Source organism: Cyprinodon variegatus, unplaced genomic scaffold, assembly GCF_000732505.1.
Source record: "Cyprinodon variegatus isolate N-32 unplaced genomic scaffold, C_variegatus-1.0 Scaffold471, whole genome shotgun sequence".
Classification (NCBI taxonomy): domain Eukaryota; kingdom Metazoa; phylum Chordata; class Actinopteri; order Cyprinodontiformes; family Cyprinodontidae; genus Cyprinodon; species Cyprinodon variegatus.
Window position 1 is genome coordinate 434,507 of NW_015150924.1, and position 16,133 is coordinate 450,639.

A 16,133-nucleotide genomic window follows, 5' to 3' on the forward strand; every position below is an offset into this window, starting at 1 on the left:
AAATCATTCTTAAACGAGGACAGAACCTGTCTTATGTTGATATTTTTACATTATAGTTATTATTTTATTTGGAGGGGGCATTAGGGTTCTTTGGATAGCGCACGTATCCACGGCTTGGCGCAGCATTGAACGTTCCCCAGAAGGCGGCAGTATAGTCTTTATTTTTCCATCTTATTTCCATTTGGAGCTGCTTTAACAGAGGTCAGTTTATATCCAACAGATGAGATGCACACCAGGCAATCATCCTTCATAGTCCATGTGAATTTTATAGAAAGAAAATTCTTATTCAAAATCAAACTTTTAAGACATTTATTTTGTTCTTTCAAGTTTGGTAATAGTTACAAACATATTATAATAAAATATAATACAATATAATAAAAATAATTTTATGTAAGACCTAATATAATGCTGTGGTCAGTAATCTGAAATAGATGTTTGCTGGGACTCCAAGCCATCAGTAATCCCATAAAATAGCTCAAGCCTGGGAGCTATTTTATGGGATTACTGATTACTGACCTGTTTCTTCTTAGACCCCTTAATAATGTAGAGTAAATCTTATTAATCTGTTTAATGTAGATCGCTTCAGTGTGGCTGCAGAAAGGCAGAGTGATCCATTTTGAAGGTTTTAGAATTAATGGTAAATTTCTAACATGTGCTGAAGAGTGGGCTGGTGGGGGGGCTTTGGGTCCAGATTAAAGCACATAGTTTTATTTATCCCCAAAACCTTTTTTTGCTTTTAGACTGTATAAATCGGGCCCTTGAAGTGCAATTCTAACAACAAATTTATTTAACATTTTCATGTGAGTTTTTTTTTTGAATAATTGTCTAAAACTGGCTCAGTGCTGTTCCAATTGGTTGAACGGTGGTTATTGCAGTTGAATGTCGGTTCAAAGGTCACATGCTGGTACACTCCTGTGTTGCTCTTACAGGCTTTCATCATTATAGCCCTGCCTTTGTGTATTAACACAGCTAACTCAGGCACTCCTCCCCAGTGGTTGAAGTAGAAGTACTCATCAGTAGTAGCTACTTGAGTGAAAGTACTCATAGTCGAATGTGACTCAACTATGGTAAAGTTACTTGATCAAACATCTACTCAAGTTAAAGTATTCAAGTACTCACTTGTGAAAATACTTAAGTATTCAAAAGTACATGTTTTTAAAAGTACTTGAGTATAAAAAAATACAAATTGAATTTCCTTACATCAGTACTTTTCTGTGTAATTTTCAGAGTATTATTAAAGAACCTTGTACTTTTCAGATGTATTGACCCATAGAACCACTAGTGCTGCAGATTCTGCAACACCTCTAAAAAATACTCAAGTAAAGTAATGATAATTAAAAATACTACTTAGGTACAGTAATCAAGTAAATTAACTCTGTTACTTTAAACCACTGTCTATATGTTAATTTGATGTAAATAAGCTGGAGGAAGATGTTAAACAGGCCCTCTGTGAGATGCTACTAGTGCCATGCTTCAGTTTGTTTTGATCCAATCTTTGAACTATTGCTGGGTTGCCAACTCTGTGAAAAACAAGGGACATTTCTCGGCATTATCTTCCACCCAACGGACATTATGAATTTCTTTTTGCCTTTTATTGTGTGTGTCTCACGTGAGAGGATTAGGGCCACTGGAAAAAAAAAAAGTTAACTGATTTTTAAATTTTATTTCAGTTTAGTATGGGAAAAAAAGTCAGAATTCTGACTTTGTTCTCAGAATTCTGACTTTAATCTCAGACTTCTGACTTTTTTCTCAGAATTCTGACTTTTTTTCTGATACTAAACTGAAATAAAATTTTAAAATCAGTTAACTTTTTTTTTTCCAGTGGCCCTAATCGTCTTCCGTGTCCAGTGATTTCATAACCATTTAATTCAAATCCGATTTTAAATTAGACACTTTATTTTGTTTCTTAAAATCAGAAAGTTCCTTTTTAAAAGGAAAGTTGACCCCTATCCCAACCCTACCCCTATCCTGTTGCCAAATGGTGCAAACGTAGCCAGTGGCCAAGGTTAAAAAACAAAAACCAAACCCTAGTAGCAAAAAGTGCGCTTTATCAACCAAGGTAACAAAGACATTGTTTAGTATTTTGAACAGTGTGGGAGGAATAATGATGAAGAACTATCCAAATTATTTAATTACACCTCAAATCATCATGAAATTCTGAAAAAAAAAAATGAAATAGTTGTCCAAACAGAAGAATACAATAAATATAGAAGTACTGGTTGAACAGTATGAATACACCAGTAAATTTTCCAAAACCCTGAACTCGACCTTACAGACTATACATAAAGTAGGACTAATATGGGTCATCAATATTACAAAAAGCACACTGTTTTACATAGGCGTTGTGTGGAGCTTAGTGCTCCTTTTCTGTCAGATGGAATATAACTGAGCACTGACTGACTTTGCCTCGACCAAATAGGGCATCTGCATGGAAAGCTGTACTATTTTTAGACAAAGAAACCCTCCTCCTGTTCTGAAGTCCAGCAACGCCCCATTCTGCAGTCTGGCACAGCCCTGATTTATAAGAAGCACTGAGCCTCAGCACAGGTTTGGCACAAGACCTCCTGAGCAGGACATGTAACCCACAAACATAGCCAGTAAGTATCAACGTTGAATTGAGCCTTTATTGTGTGTATGACCAGAAAGTAAACAAATCACAACAAATGTTGCACAACTAAGAGTTTTTACTTTAAATTAGGGATGCTTTGGAATAAAGAAAAGAGTTACTGGTTGTTATGAAGGCACAGGAGCAGCAACAACTAATTATTTCCTGAATGAAAGACTAATGCTTTTACACTTTGAATATATCAATCTAGGTGTCCAAGGCTGCTCACAACTTTGCTTCTTGTGAGAAATAAAGAAGACGATGATCTTAAAAAGGATAATTATACTTCAAGAAACTCCCCACGTTTAAGGAATATACCTGTTGTGTTTCCCTGAGGCCTCACTCTGCCATTCTGAGGAGTAAAATGATAAATCCAGAGGGTTTACCACTGATCATGGGGAAACAAAGCAGGTGAGATGCTGGAAAACTGTTTGAATAAACTGAGATAATCTTGAAGCCAAGAATGTAAATAAAATAAATATATTCCAACTATATTCTTAATTAAAAGCGTACCATGAGTGAATGATTAATGATTTGACATGTCGTGTAGTGTGACATGTCTACCTTATGTCTAACCAGCGTTTGGGAGTATCTGCTCACTCAGCCCTCCTCATGTTTCAGCCCTTAGCCACATGCTGCTCTGTCCATCTTCACGTTTTTCATTCATTGACATGTGACACATCAGTGCTGCAAGCTTTAATGTGTGATCTATTGAAAATATATCAGTCTGACATTCATAATGACTATCTCCAATGTGAATACCTAACCTTATGTTGAGGATATGTCTTGACCCTCATTTTCTCATAAAAGAACAGTAATAAATCTGAAATAAAATGCTTTTTGATATTGTTAGGATTTAGTACAACACCATCTCCAGCTTTTACATTAAAAATGTTTATTTAAAGACTGTATTTATTGGTATACATTATTATTATTATTAAATGTTTTTCTTAATACATTGTGTTTTTTGTGCTGAAAGTGGCCTCATACAATGCATTGTTAAACTAAATCAAGTCTGGATCAAGCCAATGCTTGTGTTGCTTTACTCTTTTGATGTATATATGCTTTATCAGCTATCTGTTGCTGTCAATCAGGTATCTAGTGTTGTTTTGTAGCTAATAAACCAAAACACTGTGTACAGATACAAGAAGTATTAATGTTAGTGTATCTATATGCTTTTTATTTAATTCTGTAAACAAAAGAACAGCTGCTTTAATTTCTGTTTATTACTTTGTATGACAAAATTATTAATTCCCTTTGGACTTTACACATTCTATTCTATTCTATTCTATTCTACTCTATTCCATAATATTCTATTCTATTCAAGATACAATATTAATTTCAAAGGGAAATAAATGTTGCAGTTAGTTATTGGCTATTTTCAACAGTATAACATAATTATAAAATTTTGTGAAAGGGTCTTCATTGAAAAGCCAACACAAATTAGCTGCTGGTGGTAGAAGAAAGATGAATACTGGTTGTCCATTTTCTTTAGATCATATTTATTCCTAGACTTTCACTGTGCCGTTCCAACACATTAATATATATTAAGGGTCTTGGTCCGGCTGGAAGGTGAGCTTTCACTACAGTCTAAAGTCTTTTGAAGCCTTCAACAGGTTTTTCATCCAGGATTGTTCTGTATCTCCATTCATTGACCCATCCACTCTGATCTATGAATCCACTACCATGTTTCATATTGGAGTGTTATTTTTCTGTCACCAAATAGATTAATTTAAGAGAGTGATATATTTCCTGGTTTGTTTTACTGTTAGTTTGAATAATTTGGCTTCCAGTAATGATCCAGTTGATGAGTAATGGTGGCTAAAGGGTTTAGGTCATGGGCAGAGCACTATCAACATGCACTGTATGAAATGTCCTTTGTGTAACTTCTGACAGCAATGAAAGGACTTTGATTAATCATTTTCAACAATAGCTTTCCTCTTGGCACCCATATAAAAAGAAAAACAGATATCAAGTCTTATCCACAGTTTTATATGTGAACCAAGTTTTAGACTTTGGTTTGGCCCTTTCAGCACATCAATATAAAATGCTTGAGTTTCTATTTTTTTTATTAGCTTGCTTCTCCCTACTACCTAAATATTTTTAATGCATAAAGCCTCAATGGCACAGTTTTCCTTGTGTTTTTTTCCCCTATTGTTTCTGATGACCCTTAGAGACCTTCAAAAAACAAGTTTTATTTATATTCGGAATAATTTTAATATAAATGAACTCTTGTTTTACTAATTAGAAGGTTAAATGAAGGTTATATAAGAAATATGGGGTCCGAAATGTGTGCAGTTCTTTTCAGATTTATAAATCAAACAGGTATTATTTCTCTTTCACTTATTAGTATATACAATCATAGAGAGAACAATTTAGAGTACCCTTGTTCTCTTTTTTTATTGTATTCTGCAGGTAGTATACAGTAACTAGAAATACAAATTAAAGAAAAAAAAAGTCTTATCGTTTTCCTTGTCTGTAGATTTTGGCTGGTTTAATTTCTAAGCCAGCATTTAACTGCTCTTCTGTCATGATCTGTTGATCTGGATTTTTGGTTGTGTTTAAGTTTTTACTTTGGGTTTTCAGTTACACTTTTATGTCTCCCACTCTGAGTTTTTAAGAAATTAGTTTAATTTCCATTTAGTGTGATTTGAATTATTTTGTAGTTATATTTAAGCCCTGTTGTATTTGTTAGTTACTCTCTGTTGCCCCCCAGTGCCCCTCTTCTTTCCCTTAGCTCCCTTCTAGTTACTTCTGTCTACACCTGCTCCCAATCAGTTGATTAATCCATTCATTGTCCTATTTGGCATATAGGCTGAATTCAGATTTACAGGCTGCGTACTCTGAAGGTCAGATTAGTAGGCCGATTCGTCATAGCGCTGCGCCAAGGTCTGTCCGGATTGCAAGACTTCTCATTATGAGGCTGACAAATGCATCCTTCTTTTCGCCTGATTTGGTCTGGTGTACCCTACGTAACCTTATATATCCCAGCATTCATTGCGAGTTCAAGCAAGCCGGCTTCTCCATGCTCAGAGGAAAAAGGTACTTTTGTGCAGATTAATATAATCCAAGTATGTGAATAGTTCCGACTGAAATCAATGAAAATTGTTGTTTTAAATGGTTATTGAGTTAGATATGTGTCGGGTTTGATGTAAGGTTTTTATCTGTTACTGTGTAAACGGGTTAGGTTGTTATTTAAAGGACAGATTCTTATATAGCTGCAGTGTGGGGGCTATAAATCTGATATGCTTTTTATTTTTGTAATTTGTATTTTTTGCACAATTGCTTATTATTATTAAGTATTTCTTAAGCTGCTGCCCCCATGACCCGACCCCGGATAAGTGGAGGAAGATGGATGGATGGATGGATTAAGTATTTTTTGTTGTTGAATATAAGAGATTTTGCAGATATATTTTTATACATACAGTGTTTGGATTTACTTATATCTTTCTACCCATTTTATATCATTACCTTTGCTTTTATTTTTTCATGCTCATGGTGGTTGTCACCTTTATTCCACTCTGTATTCTCATGAGTGTAGTCTCTGTTCACTTTACAATACAAAAAAAAGAAAAAAGAAAGAAAAAGGAACAGTAGTGAAAAGTTCATGATAGTGAAAGCCACGGAAGGTTGGACCTGTTTGAACTCGCAGCCAAAACTCTTCCGGTCTCCTTATTTTCTTTTACCTTGAAGGATCCAATCCAGATAGACCGGGTCCTTGGAGAATGCCGCCCCTGAAAACAAATTCTGCCATATACTGCTCTTCTGCAGCTACTTGTGGCTGGATTCTTTTTGTCATCCATGAGAAGGTTTGTAGTGGAGCCAAATGCATAGATGGAGGTGGTTTCTTGCAGTTTTAATAATAAGAGTGGTGGCAGCTGGAAAATAAATCCAGAAGTAATTAACCAGGGGACACAGGAAGCAGAGAAACACAGAGATTCAGGAGGGAATGAAAAGAATCCACCTAGTAGCTGAAAAGTAGGAGTATATATGCCAAACAGAACAATGAATGGATTAATCAACTGATTGGGAGCAGGTGTAGACAGAAGTAACTAGAAGGGAGCTAAGGGAAAGAAGTAAACACAACAGAGCTGAAATATGATTAGAAAATAACTCAAATGAATCTAAATGAAAATAAACTAATTACTAGAAGACACAGAATGAAAAAAATCAAATTGTTGCTTAAATCTCAAAGTAAAAACTTGAACACCACCAAATATCCAGATCAACTGATCTTTATTACATCTCCATAGTTTTCTTCTTTTTTTTTCCCTTTAATTTGTTTGATGAATAAAGTTTTGATTTAAGTCAATAGTTAATAAGAACAATATAAAACAGTAGATGTTGATTCTTAGAGTGTACTCAAGTTATTACTTATTGAATGCTTTCTTTTACGTGCCAAAAAAAACATCTACCTGAGCCTGAATTTTAAAACTCTCTTTTATCCCTCTACTTTATTGTCTGTGTCATCTACACATGATTAAATGGGAAACTCCCACTCATACCAGAGCTTTGTTGAACATGTGACCCGTTTTCTTATCTCCTGTGTCACTGCTGCTCTGTCCTTATTTGGACTCCCTGGCTCTACGTCCGGAGGTTTCCATGATGCTTTCTCATGTTACATGGGGTGAGGGTGGGGAAATAACTTCACAGGAGCTCCAAGCTGTGAGTGGGTGTGTCGTAATCAGTAATTGGTTGTACATTTGTTATATATATATTTCCCTCAATACCTCAGGCGCTTGGCCTAAATTTACTCCTGCAGAGTAGCTACTATGCTGGCATGTGAAGACCCACATGTATCATGAGACTCTGACCTTCCCACCGATACACATTCTGTGGTCTGTGCATGCTTTATTCAGAAGAATATATTTATTTCATTAGATATAGACAGGAGAATTTTTTTTATGATTTAATAATTGTAAAACTTAAGGAAAAATCATTGTTAAATGTTTACACTTTTGCTTTGTTTGTTTGCTTTATTGTTAACTTGGTTTTGTTTTTAGAAAAGCAATAAAGTAAAAATCCACCATTTTGTGTCTTTGGGTCATCTTACTTTTCATGTACCTATAGAGGTGAGCAGCAAAAATGATCCAAAAGAAAAAAAATAAGATAATGAAGCAGTAAAAGCTGTAAAAGCCAGTGGTTGAGTTCTTTCATATTACTGGAAGAAGGGACATCTAGTAAACTCCAACACCTGGTGCGTGGGGCGTTGGCTTCAGTAGACATACAGTACACAGTTTGTTCAGTCGCTGACTCAACCTTGCCTTGCTGTAAGAGAAGGAATATCTTACATTGTTTTTTAAATATGTTACTTAAGATGTCTCTCCATACTCTGCCGAAATACACAATGTAACAGGAGGGGCAGGCTAAATACAAAAGATTTAGCTGGAAATAATTCTAGTTTAGTGTAAATTGTTTTGAAAAAAGTTAAACTGTGAAAACAAGAATCAGGTTTACAAGTTTGAATTCATTTTTAGATGTTCTTTAATCTGCAGAAACTATATGCATATACCCTCACTAATAGTTTGGTAAATGTCCTTCAGCTGGTTTATTTGTGACCTCATAGTTTTTGTTGCTGCCAACAAGCACTTGATTTAATTATAACCCAACATATATAGCTATTTATAGAAAATTAGTTTTCAGTAAAACTGGTTGGATTCCTCTAACAGACAAAGTCAGTATGTAGTATACTATAATGCAAAGTCAGGATAGCTTTTAACAAAGCTGTTTGAGAAGTTTGAATATGCATTTAACACACAAAACACTTCTTGATTGTTATTACTCAGTCATAATCAGTTTTCATTCTTTCATTTTAATTTTTGGTTTACAGGAAAGCATTGAGAATTTAGGTTTTTTTTTGTTTATTCTGCTGTGGGTATGCTTGTTATATGTTAAATATAATGATTTTTAGGAGTAGTCCTCTATCTACATAATTATATCTACTTTAACCTACACTGCTACCAGTGGAGCTAAACAGAAAATAAGCAGCATACTGCCATCACCGTGCCAAACAGCTGGTACAGTGGTATCAGGTTTGAAAGCCTCACTCTAACCCTAGAAAATATACTTCTCATCATGTCAGCCAGATGACTAGTCTCCCTTGTGCTTAGAAGTACCCATTTTGGAGCAGGCAAAATCTTAATCAACACACATATATAGACTTTATTTTGTAGGTAAACACTGATGCTCCATTAGCGGCCATTTTATTCTCCGTGGTAATAAAAACAAATTAAAAGCGACTTTTGGATAAAGCAGCAAAGTATTAGATTCACAAGCGACCCCATGCTTAACAATATTTTGTTTGTCAATTCTGACTAAAACAGTGGAGAAGTGTTTCTGATGGCTTTCATCTGTGTGAAGCTTCTCTGATGCATGTTTAGGCTGGTAAAAGTTTTCAGTAGATTTTACCCTTTTTGTATTTCAGATATCAAGAAAACCCCCCTTTACAGTTTATTGTTTTGTGAATTTATTATAGTAAATAAAAGAATAAAGTTGTGAGCATTTTCTCACAGCCTAAACTTCTCTTTTCTAACTAATGTATTATTTTAATAATTTAATTTATGGAGTCCTTGTTAAATATCCAGCAGAAGACCTAATTTTAAATTTGGAAACTTCTTCTTCAAAGGTATAGTGGAGGATGTTGTTTTTTTCTGGGTGGATCATCAAAAAAGTGGTCCTCCTAATTGTCAATCATTCTGGTGATATGTTTACGTAAGGCCGTCCTACGTGCTTGTACCCATTTTCACTTAACGCTGGTGAGTCTGAAAAACTGGAGAAATTGCAAATTATGCGTTTATTAGGATTCCTTTTCAAAAATTAATGAAAATCCTCCACTACACCTTTAATATATTTTCTATTATCAAACAAAAAACTTAATCTTAATCGTCTCTGTTTCTTCTATTTTTTTCTGCTATTTTCCCTATTCCATAATCTAAAGAAGCACCACAGCTTTATACTGTATGTGACAAACTAGAGGACTTTATAAGTCATTCTCTGCAAGCAAAAAAGATTTAGCATTAAAGCTTATGACTCTTAATGGGAAATCCATCAGTGTGTAGGTGTATGATGAGGTCTGGCATGAAGGAAACAGGACACAGGAGGCACATTCATTTCTGTGAGTTGTTTCTAGTAACAGGTTTTACTTTCACGTCAGTTACAGGTGTTAAACACTGGGTAGTTCAGAGGTGACTCATCGGTTAGAAAAAAAAAGTTACACAGGATAATACAAAACACTTATTTTGCTGTTCATACATAACGAGTTACACTGGTGTCTATTTACAAATCAGACTAGAAGTACAGAACTGGTGTTACACATTTCCTCAAAATGATATTTACAAGTCTATACACAACCCGGTGTTGGCCTGTCCTGCTGGAAAGACAAAGAAGAAGAGCAAAATTACTCACATGGACAATCAAAATGCTAGATGCTGTAATGTGCAATGATAAACATTTCATTTACCTATAAGCTATTCAACAGGGAGTTTTGAACGCTTTCATACACTGCGTTGTAGATATCTTCCTTTGTTGTTGTTCCATCAAGGTATTCTGTTAAAAATACAAATCTGATTAAATGGTTCTGAAAATAAAAAACTTTCCACGCATCAGCTTTGGGATTTGGACTCAGCAAACCTATTCTGCTGCAGTTGTTGTCCATCTCTTTCCGGTGCTTCAGGTACATGGGCCAGACGTGGCCGTCGAACAGACCAGGGGGGTCTGGGACGGTGTAAGTTCTTGTACTGCAAAAGCAAGTTGAGTCCAATTTTTACGGCATGCTCTAATGTTTCCTAGAACTTGCAGAAACTACTCCGAGAGCTCCTTACCTTCTCCTCCGTTTACATTCCTCATAGGGAATGGAAATGTAAAAACATTTGTCATAGACGTCAATCAGAGGCCTGCATAGAGAAACCAAATCTCAGATCAGGGGGAAGTTTCAGAGAGCAAGAGGTCAGCGTAAAGAAAAAGTGTCCTACTTATAGTTGTAGATGAGGAATCCCTCAATGATAAGAATATGGATCCCTTTCTGCTCGGAGTCGGATTTCTCAGCTTCAGGTGACAAATTGACTCCGTGAGAACGTGCAAACTTGACAGGATTTTCTTGCCAGCCTTTCACAGTGTTAACCATTGCTTCCATGTCCAAAGCGCTGATCACTGCCAAAGAAAAAGGAGAGAAAAAAAAACAAAAAGGGAAGCTTCACCAAATGTGTATTGAACATTCCTTAACAATTAATTTCAGTTAGTGAAGGATGTAGCATTCTCAGTATGTATGTGGTAGTCTAGAACTGATTGGTTACCACACAGAAGAAATGTGCAGGAAAGGAAAAAGTACATTACTGCAGGGTTTTCCTACGTGAAATCCACTCTTACCATCCCACTGTCTAAAGCCGTCCTCCCCGACTTGTATTTGATCGGGTTTCTGAAATAACAGTCACCAACAAAACATTGCTGCAACCCAGTAACCAATGGGAGCTGATCCCTCCTGGACAGGACAAGTCAGGGACTCGTCTCCACCAAAAGTGAACGCGCATTTCTTTTTTTTTTTCGTAGGTCGATAGTTTGGTTTAGATTTGTCTTTTTTTTTTTTTTTTTGCATGTAGGAGATCTGCTCAGCGTACTAGAGAAAAGAAATATATAAATAATCCATGTTGTTTTTGTTTTGGTAACAATTTTTAATGAGCTTTTAACAGAAAATATACCGCATTTCTTGTAAAATATATATATTATTTTGTCTTGATTGTTTTCAGGTGCACTGTTTTCCCAAAAAAGGCACATAAAAGCAAAGGAGAAAAAATAAAAATATGTTGTTGGACAATGAGCATAGGTCTCTATTGAACAATAGCAAGAACAAAGTCAGTGTTGAGGTCCTACAATAAGAGTCTGACTTTTAGTGGGGACGCTCAGCCCTTTCATTGGCTGTCCAGGAGACAATCAGCCAGATGATTACAAGGCTGCTGCGAGAATAGGACATCTGGAGGTCAGACTTATTTTTTTACAGAAAAGGTCTTTAAGCTCAAATAAAACTCAATAAGCTAAATAAAAAGTTATCACATTTTTCTTTAAAAATAATTCAAAACAATTCTAATAGAAAAAGAATGAATGAGTTCCTCTTACCTTAAAAAAGTCATCCTGATGCACCACACAACAGTTAGGTAATGTCTTTAGGAGTCTATTTGTCAAAGTGGTCTTCCCACCGTTGGTCACTCTGAATTTAACGCCACACAAACGTGGGTTACATCTCAATTTCTAGAAAAGTATCATTTAGAAGTAGCTTGATATCAATTTCATTTAGACTTACCCTCCGATGCCAATTATGAACTTCATTTCTGACCTCTTATGTGTTACTGGTCACCCAGGAATTCAGTAAGTAAAGGCAGGGAACGCCACCAAAGCAAACACTCTCACAAAGGTTTCTGTAAAACCTCCCTTTCCTTCTCCTCCACCACAGATGTCCCCCCCCTTTACTACTTCATTGATAGACAATCTCCTTGTCGCGCATATAAAGGATGTGGGTGTCATGTCATAGTCTACTAGACCAATCAGAACTGCTTTTCACTGGCCAATAATTTTCCCTCATCAGAGCCGGAAGCTCCAATCATCTACTGAGAATTTCAGATGGTGTTCAGCCATTTGAAAGCTGATCCTAAAATTTGCACCTGCTCTTAGGGGTCAGGGTAAGGAGGCCTAACACATGCAGGAAAAGTACAGGAACTAACATGTGGCTGGATTGTAAAATACAACAAAACCACCGTGCAGTCACAAGGGTTGTCTCAGAAAAGATTCTGGTTAAATCTGGGAAAGAATTTATGTTCGGATATAAGGGGCAGCTTTATTTAATAAAAAAAAGTTTTCATCCAATAAAAGTATTAGTAGTGGAAGATGGACATCCAACTTTGCATTTATATATGTACATAAAACTCAAATTATTCTCAATTCTCTGGCATAAGTATTTCTTTCCCCAGACTGCTCCGGGCGAGTGCAAACCAGGAGCTCTATATTTAGTCTGCAGCGTCTGGCTTCTGCATCACGCATATTTCTGATGCAACCGGAGTATGTGGCAGTCCTCCATGTGAGCAAAATGTCGCAGGTCTCAGTTTAAGCTGTGATAAAACCTTTCTCTGAAGGTTAGCGCCTGCTGCTTATCGGCTTCGGTCTTACACACCTCCGGATATGAGCACAGCATTCCCTCATTTTTATTTTGTTTTCATGTTGTATTTTCCCAATACCAAAAAAAACATTTTACAATTTGTCCTTATCTCCCAGAGTGATAAAGGTGTGAAGGAGGTGAACTTTGAGTTCCTGGTAAGCTGATCTGGTGTCACATTTCATTGCCAAGACTAACTTTGAAAATGTATGACTGGTGGCACCGTTTGACTAAAAGATATATGTTTGCTAACAAAATATATTACAGTAAAGTCTGAGAACTCAAAGCATTTAAATGTGTGTGATGCTACCATAAGAGGCGACTTTTTTTTTTTTTATATATAAATACTGAAAACTGTAGTGTTAAAGGAACTCATTTGGGTTATTTGAACATTAAACTTTACCAATGTAGACTAATCTTGCTCAAGCAAAGGGAATCAGAATTTAAGCCCCAAAATGGGTTTTAAGTTAATAAATTTAACACTAACAAAAAGGGTGCTTGAAAAGAGTAACACATAATCTGCATTACTAAACAATAAATAATTAAAAGAAATACATTTTATTCCTTGTTAAACTCTTCAGTTGAATTGACATGGTAAAGTAGCAAAAAAAATAAAAATAAAAATAAATGAATAAATAAGACAGCAATATTTTAGGTTTTATTGACAAAATACTGGCAATAACCAAAATTCTTAATCAATATACAGTAACAATCAGAGATGTTACATACTCATAATGCTGATGAATGTCAGGTAATTCTGAGATGCTTTTGTTGATGTATATGAACTTTTCCAGGTAGGCTGGTAACCAAGGTGAAAGTTTGAATTCATTGAAGATTTTCTCTGATAGGTACATGGTTCATATTGTAAACAGGGTTAGAGAAACCACATTGCCTTTCTATGCATGATAAAGACATACTTCTGACTGAATATGTGAATTCTCTTCATGGTAGCATCTCATTTGAATTTGGGTTGTTGTTTATTGGAATACACCTGATGTGAGTTCCGCAATACTTACAATCTATGCTCAGGGTCTGGATCCATACCAGGAAAGAAGAACAAACAAACTGAAAAGCAGTTCTGGTAAAACGATTGGTCATTGATTACCGCAACAAAAAATGTGTTCTCTTTACAACCCAATAAGGGACAATTAAATATTATCAGAGTTGTATCTAAAATTGTGAACTTGGTTGGATTAGGGAGAATATATTAATAATATAATAAATCTAACTTTTGCACCCATATTATGTTTTTCTTTTTTAATAAAGCATATATGTGTATATGGTACTTGATGGTACCTTTTGAAGATCCGCACATAACAACCACCTGATACAGAACAACTGATAGATCATAAGAACATTGCTCAACACCTCACCTGCCAGAGCCTGAATGAGTGGCAATAAAAAGATAAAAATATAAACTATAATGTATTTTGTTGAATAAAGTTCCAGCTGAGTTATGAAGGTTAACATTCATGACGCAGGTCGTCCCAGTGTGCACTTTTACTTTTTTTTTCTTTTTAGAACCCTTTAATGGCCATTTTCATATATAACACTTCAAACAATTATTCAAACAAGCTCTCTTTAAATATATTTTATTTCATCTTCAACAATCCAAACTTTGAATCTTCAAAAATCATTATAGTCTTTAGAATTTAACCAGAGAAATACATGTACCAAAGAAGGAGAGGAAAAAAAACAAGCATGCCAACTGCATATTTAACCCTGGATAACCTGACAACTGTACAATACGTTTGCATCAGTAACATCTAGAACATCTTTAAAAAGAGGAACATCATTGCACATCAGTTTTCAGTAAACATATTCATTAAACAAAAAAAATCTCATGCCATTTATACGGAAGAGGATTAGGGCCAATGGAAAAAATAAAAGAAGTTAACTGATTTTTGTGTTTTATGTCATTTTAATATGGGAAAAAAAGTCAGAATTCCGACTTTGATCTCAAAATACTGACTTTGAGTTCAGAATATGACCTTTTTCCAGAAATTCTGACTTTAATCTCAGAATTCTGTCTTTTTAAAAATAAAATAAAATAATAATAAAATAAAATAAAAATCCTCTTCCGTACATTTATGTACCAACTCCTTACCTTAAAAATATTTTGGTTTGGCTGAGTCTACAACAAGAGCTGGTTTAAGGAGTCTGAGACTTTTTAATTAGAAATAATCACATTGCTTCATAGGGAAGCTCCATCTTTCATGCATGAAGTAGACAGCTTTATTTGTCTGTTGTTAACAGATTCTTAACCAGTAGAACAAACAAGAGAAATACTAAGATGTGATTGTCCTGCAGCTAACTGGTTCTTTCATGGTGGTTTAGTTCTATGGAAGAATCTAGTGATGCTTTCCAGTTTCCTCAGAGAACATTACCCCTGCAGATGTTCAAGCCAAAAAGCTGAAATGCAAACACAGAGAGGATGACTCTCTTATTTGTGCGACCTTTCTGCAACAGTGTGCATTCTCAACCTAGAGAATGTTTGGATTCACTGATATGTGCAGTCCATGGCCCATAAATCTAAGCTAAATTCAACCTGACACATTTCACACTGGTTCAGAGACAGTGCCTGTTTCCATTCCTGGGATGTCCGCCACTCCACTGGTTTCAGGATCTTTTGATATACGAGGGGGGAGGAGTGCTTGGCCCCACAGGACAGCTCACGGGGTTGGACCTCTGAAATAACCACATGTACTTTAGCCCCTCTAACCCACCCTGACTGGCCCGGGTGGGTATTTCTACTAATTTCATGACCGATGCTGTGGCTCATGACTCGTCTATGAGGCTTGGTAAAAATAGAGCCGTATGGTACTGCGCAGGTTGGTTTAGATGAGGGGAGCAGCTGTGTTTTATGTAACATTGGGGTGCCTGTCTGAGGATTAGCTAACATTTGGATCTGGATTCACACGCAGCATGAATTTCAAGACCTGAAACATGACTTGGCAAAAAATGAGCCAGGCTCAATGTTCCACAGTAATGAGAGAGCAGCAATAGGCTTATATTTTAACAAAGACAGTTGTTCCTCTAATCATAATTTAAGTTACTGTAATGGCTGACCTTTCTATGTGAAAACATACTTGATTGTAACCAAAGACTAATCTGGAGAATTTGCAGAAGTATTAACACTCTGTTAAGTATTGTCTACCTACAAAACAAACTCCAGTAAGTAATGCCTCCGATTCTAATGTTAACAATCAACTCAAAAACAGAAGTGAAATAGATAAAAAAGTAATAGAACAAAAGTAACAGATAAATAGTTGCTAAAAAAACCCCTCTTTACTATGACTGGATCATTATACATATGACGGGATCATTATACACATATATATATATATATATACATATATATATATATATATATATATATATATATATATA

The 16,133-nt window shown here is 35.5% G+C and overlaps 1 protein-coding gene and 1 long non-coding RNA gene across 3 annotated transcripts in view; one reads left to right on the forward strand and one right to left on the reverse strand.

The window, feature by feature from the left end:
- Nucleotides 1-2,512: 2,512 nt before the first annotated feature.
- Nucleotides 2,513-16,133, forward strand: part of LOC107094236 — a 24,633-nt gene continuing 11,012 nt past the window's right edge. Inside the window, exons 1-2 of the long non-coding RNA XR_001481666.1 lie at nt 2,513-2,597; nt 2,817-3,016. This is a non-coding gene — a long non-coding RNA (uncharacterized LOC107094236). The remainder of the gene's footprint in view (nt 2,598-2,816; nt 3,017-16,133) is intronic.
- LOC107094235 (nicotinamide riboside kinase 2-like) lies at nt 9,705-12,078 on the reverse strand. Of its 2 annotated transcripts, none has more exons than XM_015389749.1 (8): nt 11,898-12,078; nt 11,714-11,804; nt 10,970-11,018; nt 10,576-10,753; nt 10,426-10,497; nt 10,235-10,341; nt 10,065-10,150; nt 9,705-9,971 (listed from the first exon to the last, which is right to left on the reverse strand). In XM_015389749.1, the coding sequence occupies exons 1-7, from the start codon at nt 11,921-11,923 to the stop codon at nt 10,065-10,067; spliced, it is 609 nt and encodes a 202-aa protein (XP_015245235.1). In that variant the 5' UTR covers nt 11,924-12,078; the 3' UTR covers nt 9,705-9,971. The 2 variants fall into 2 exon arrangements, with proteins under 2 accessions (XP_015245235.1, XP_015245234.1); XM_015389748.1 differs by having other exon boundaries at nt 9,706-9,974.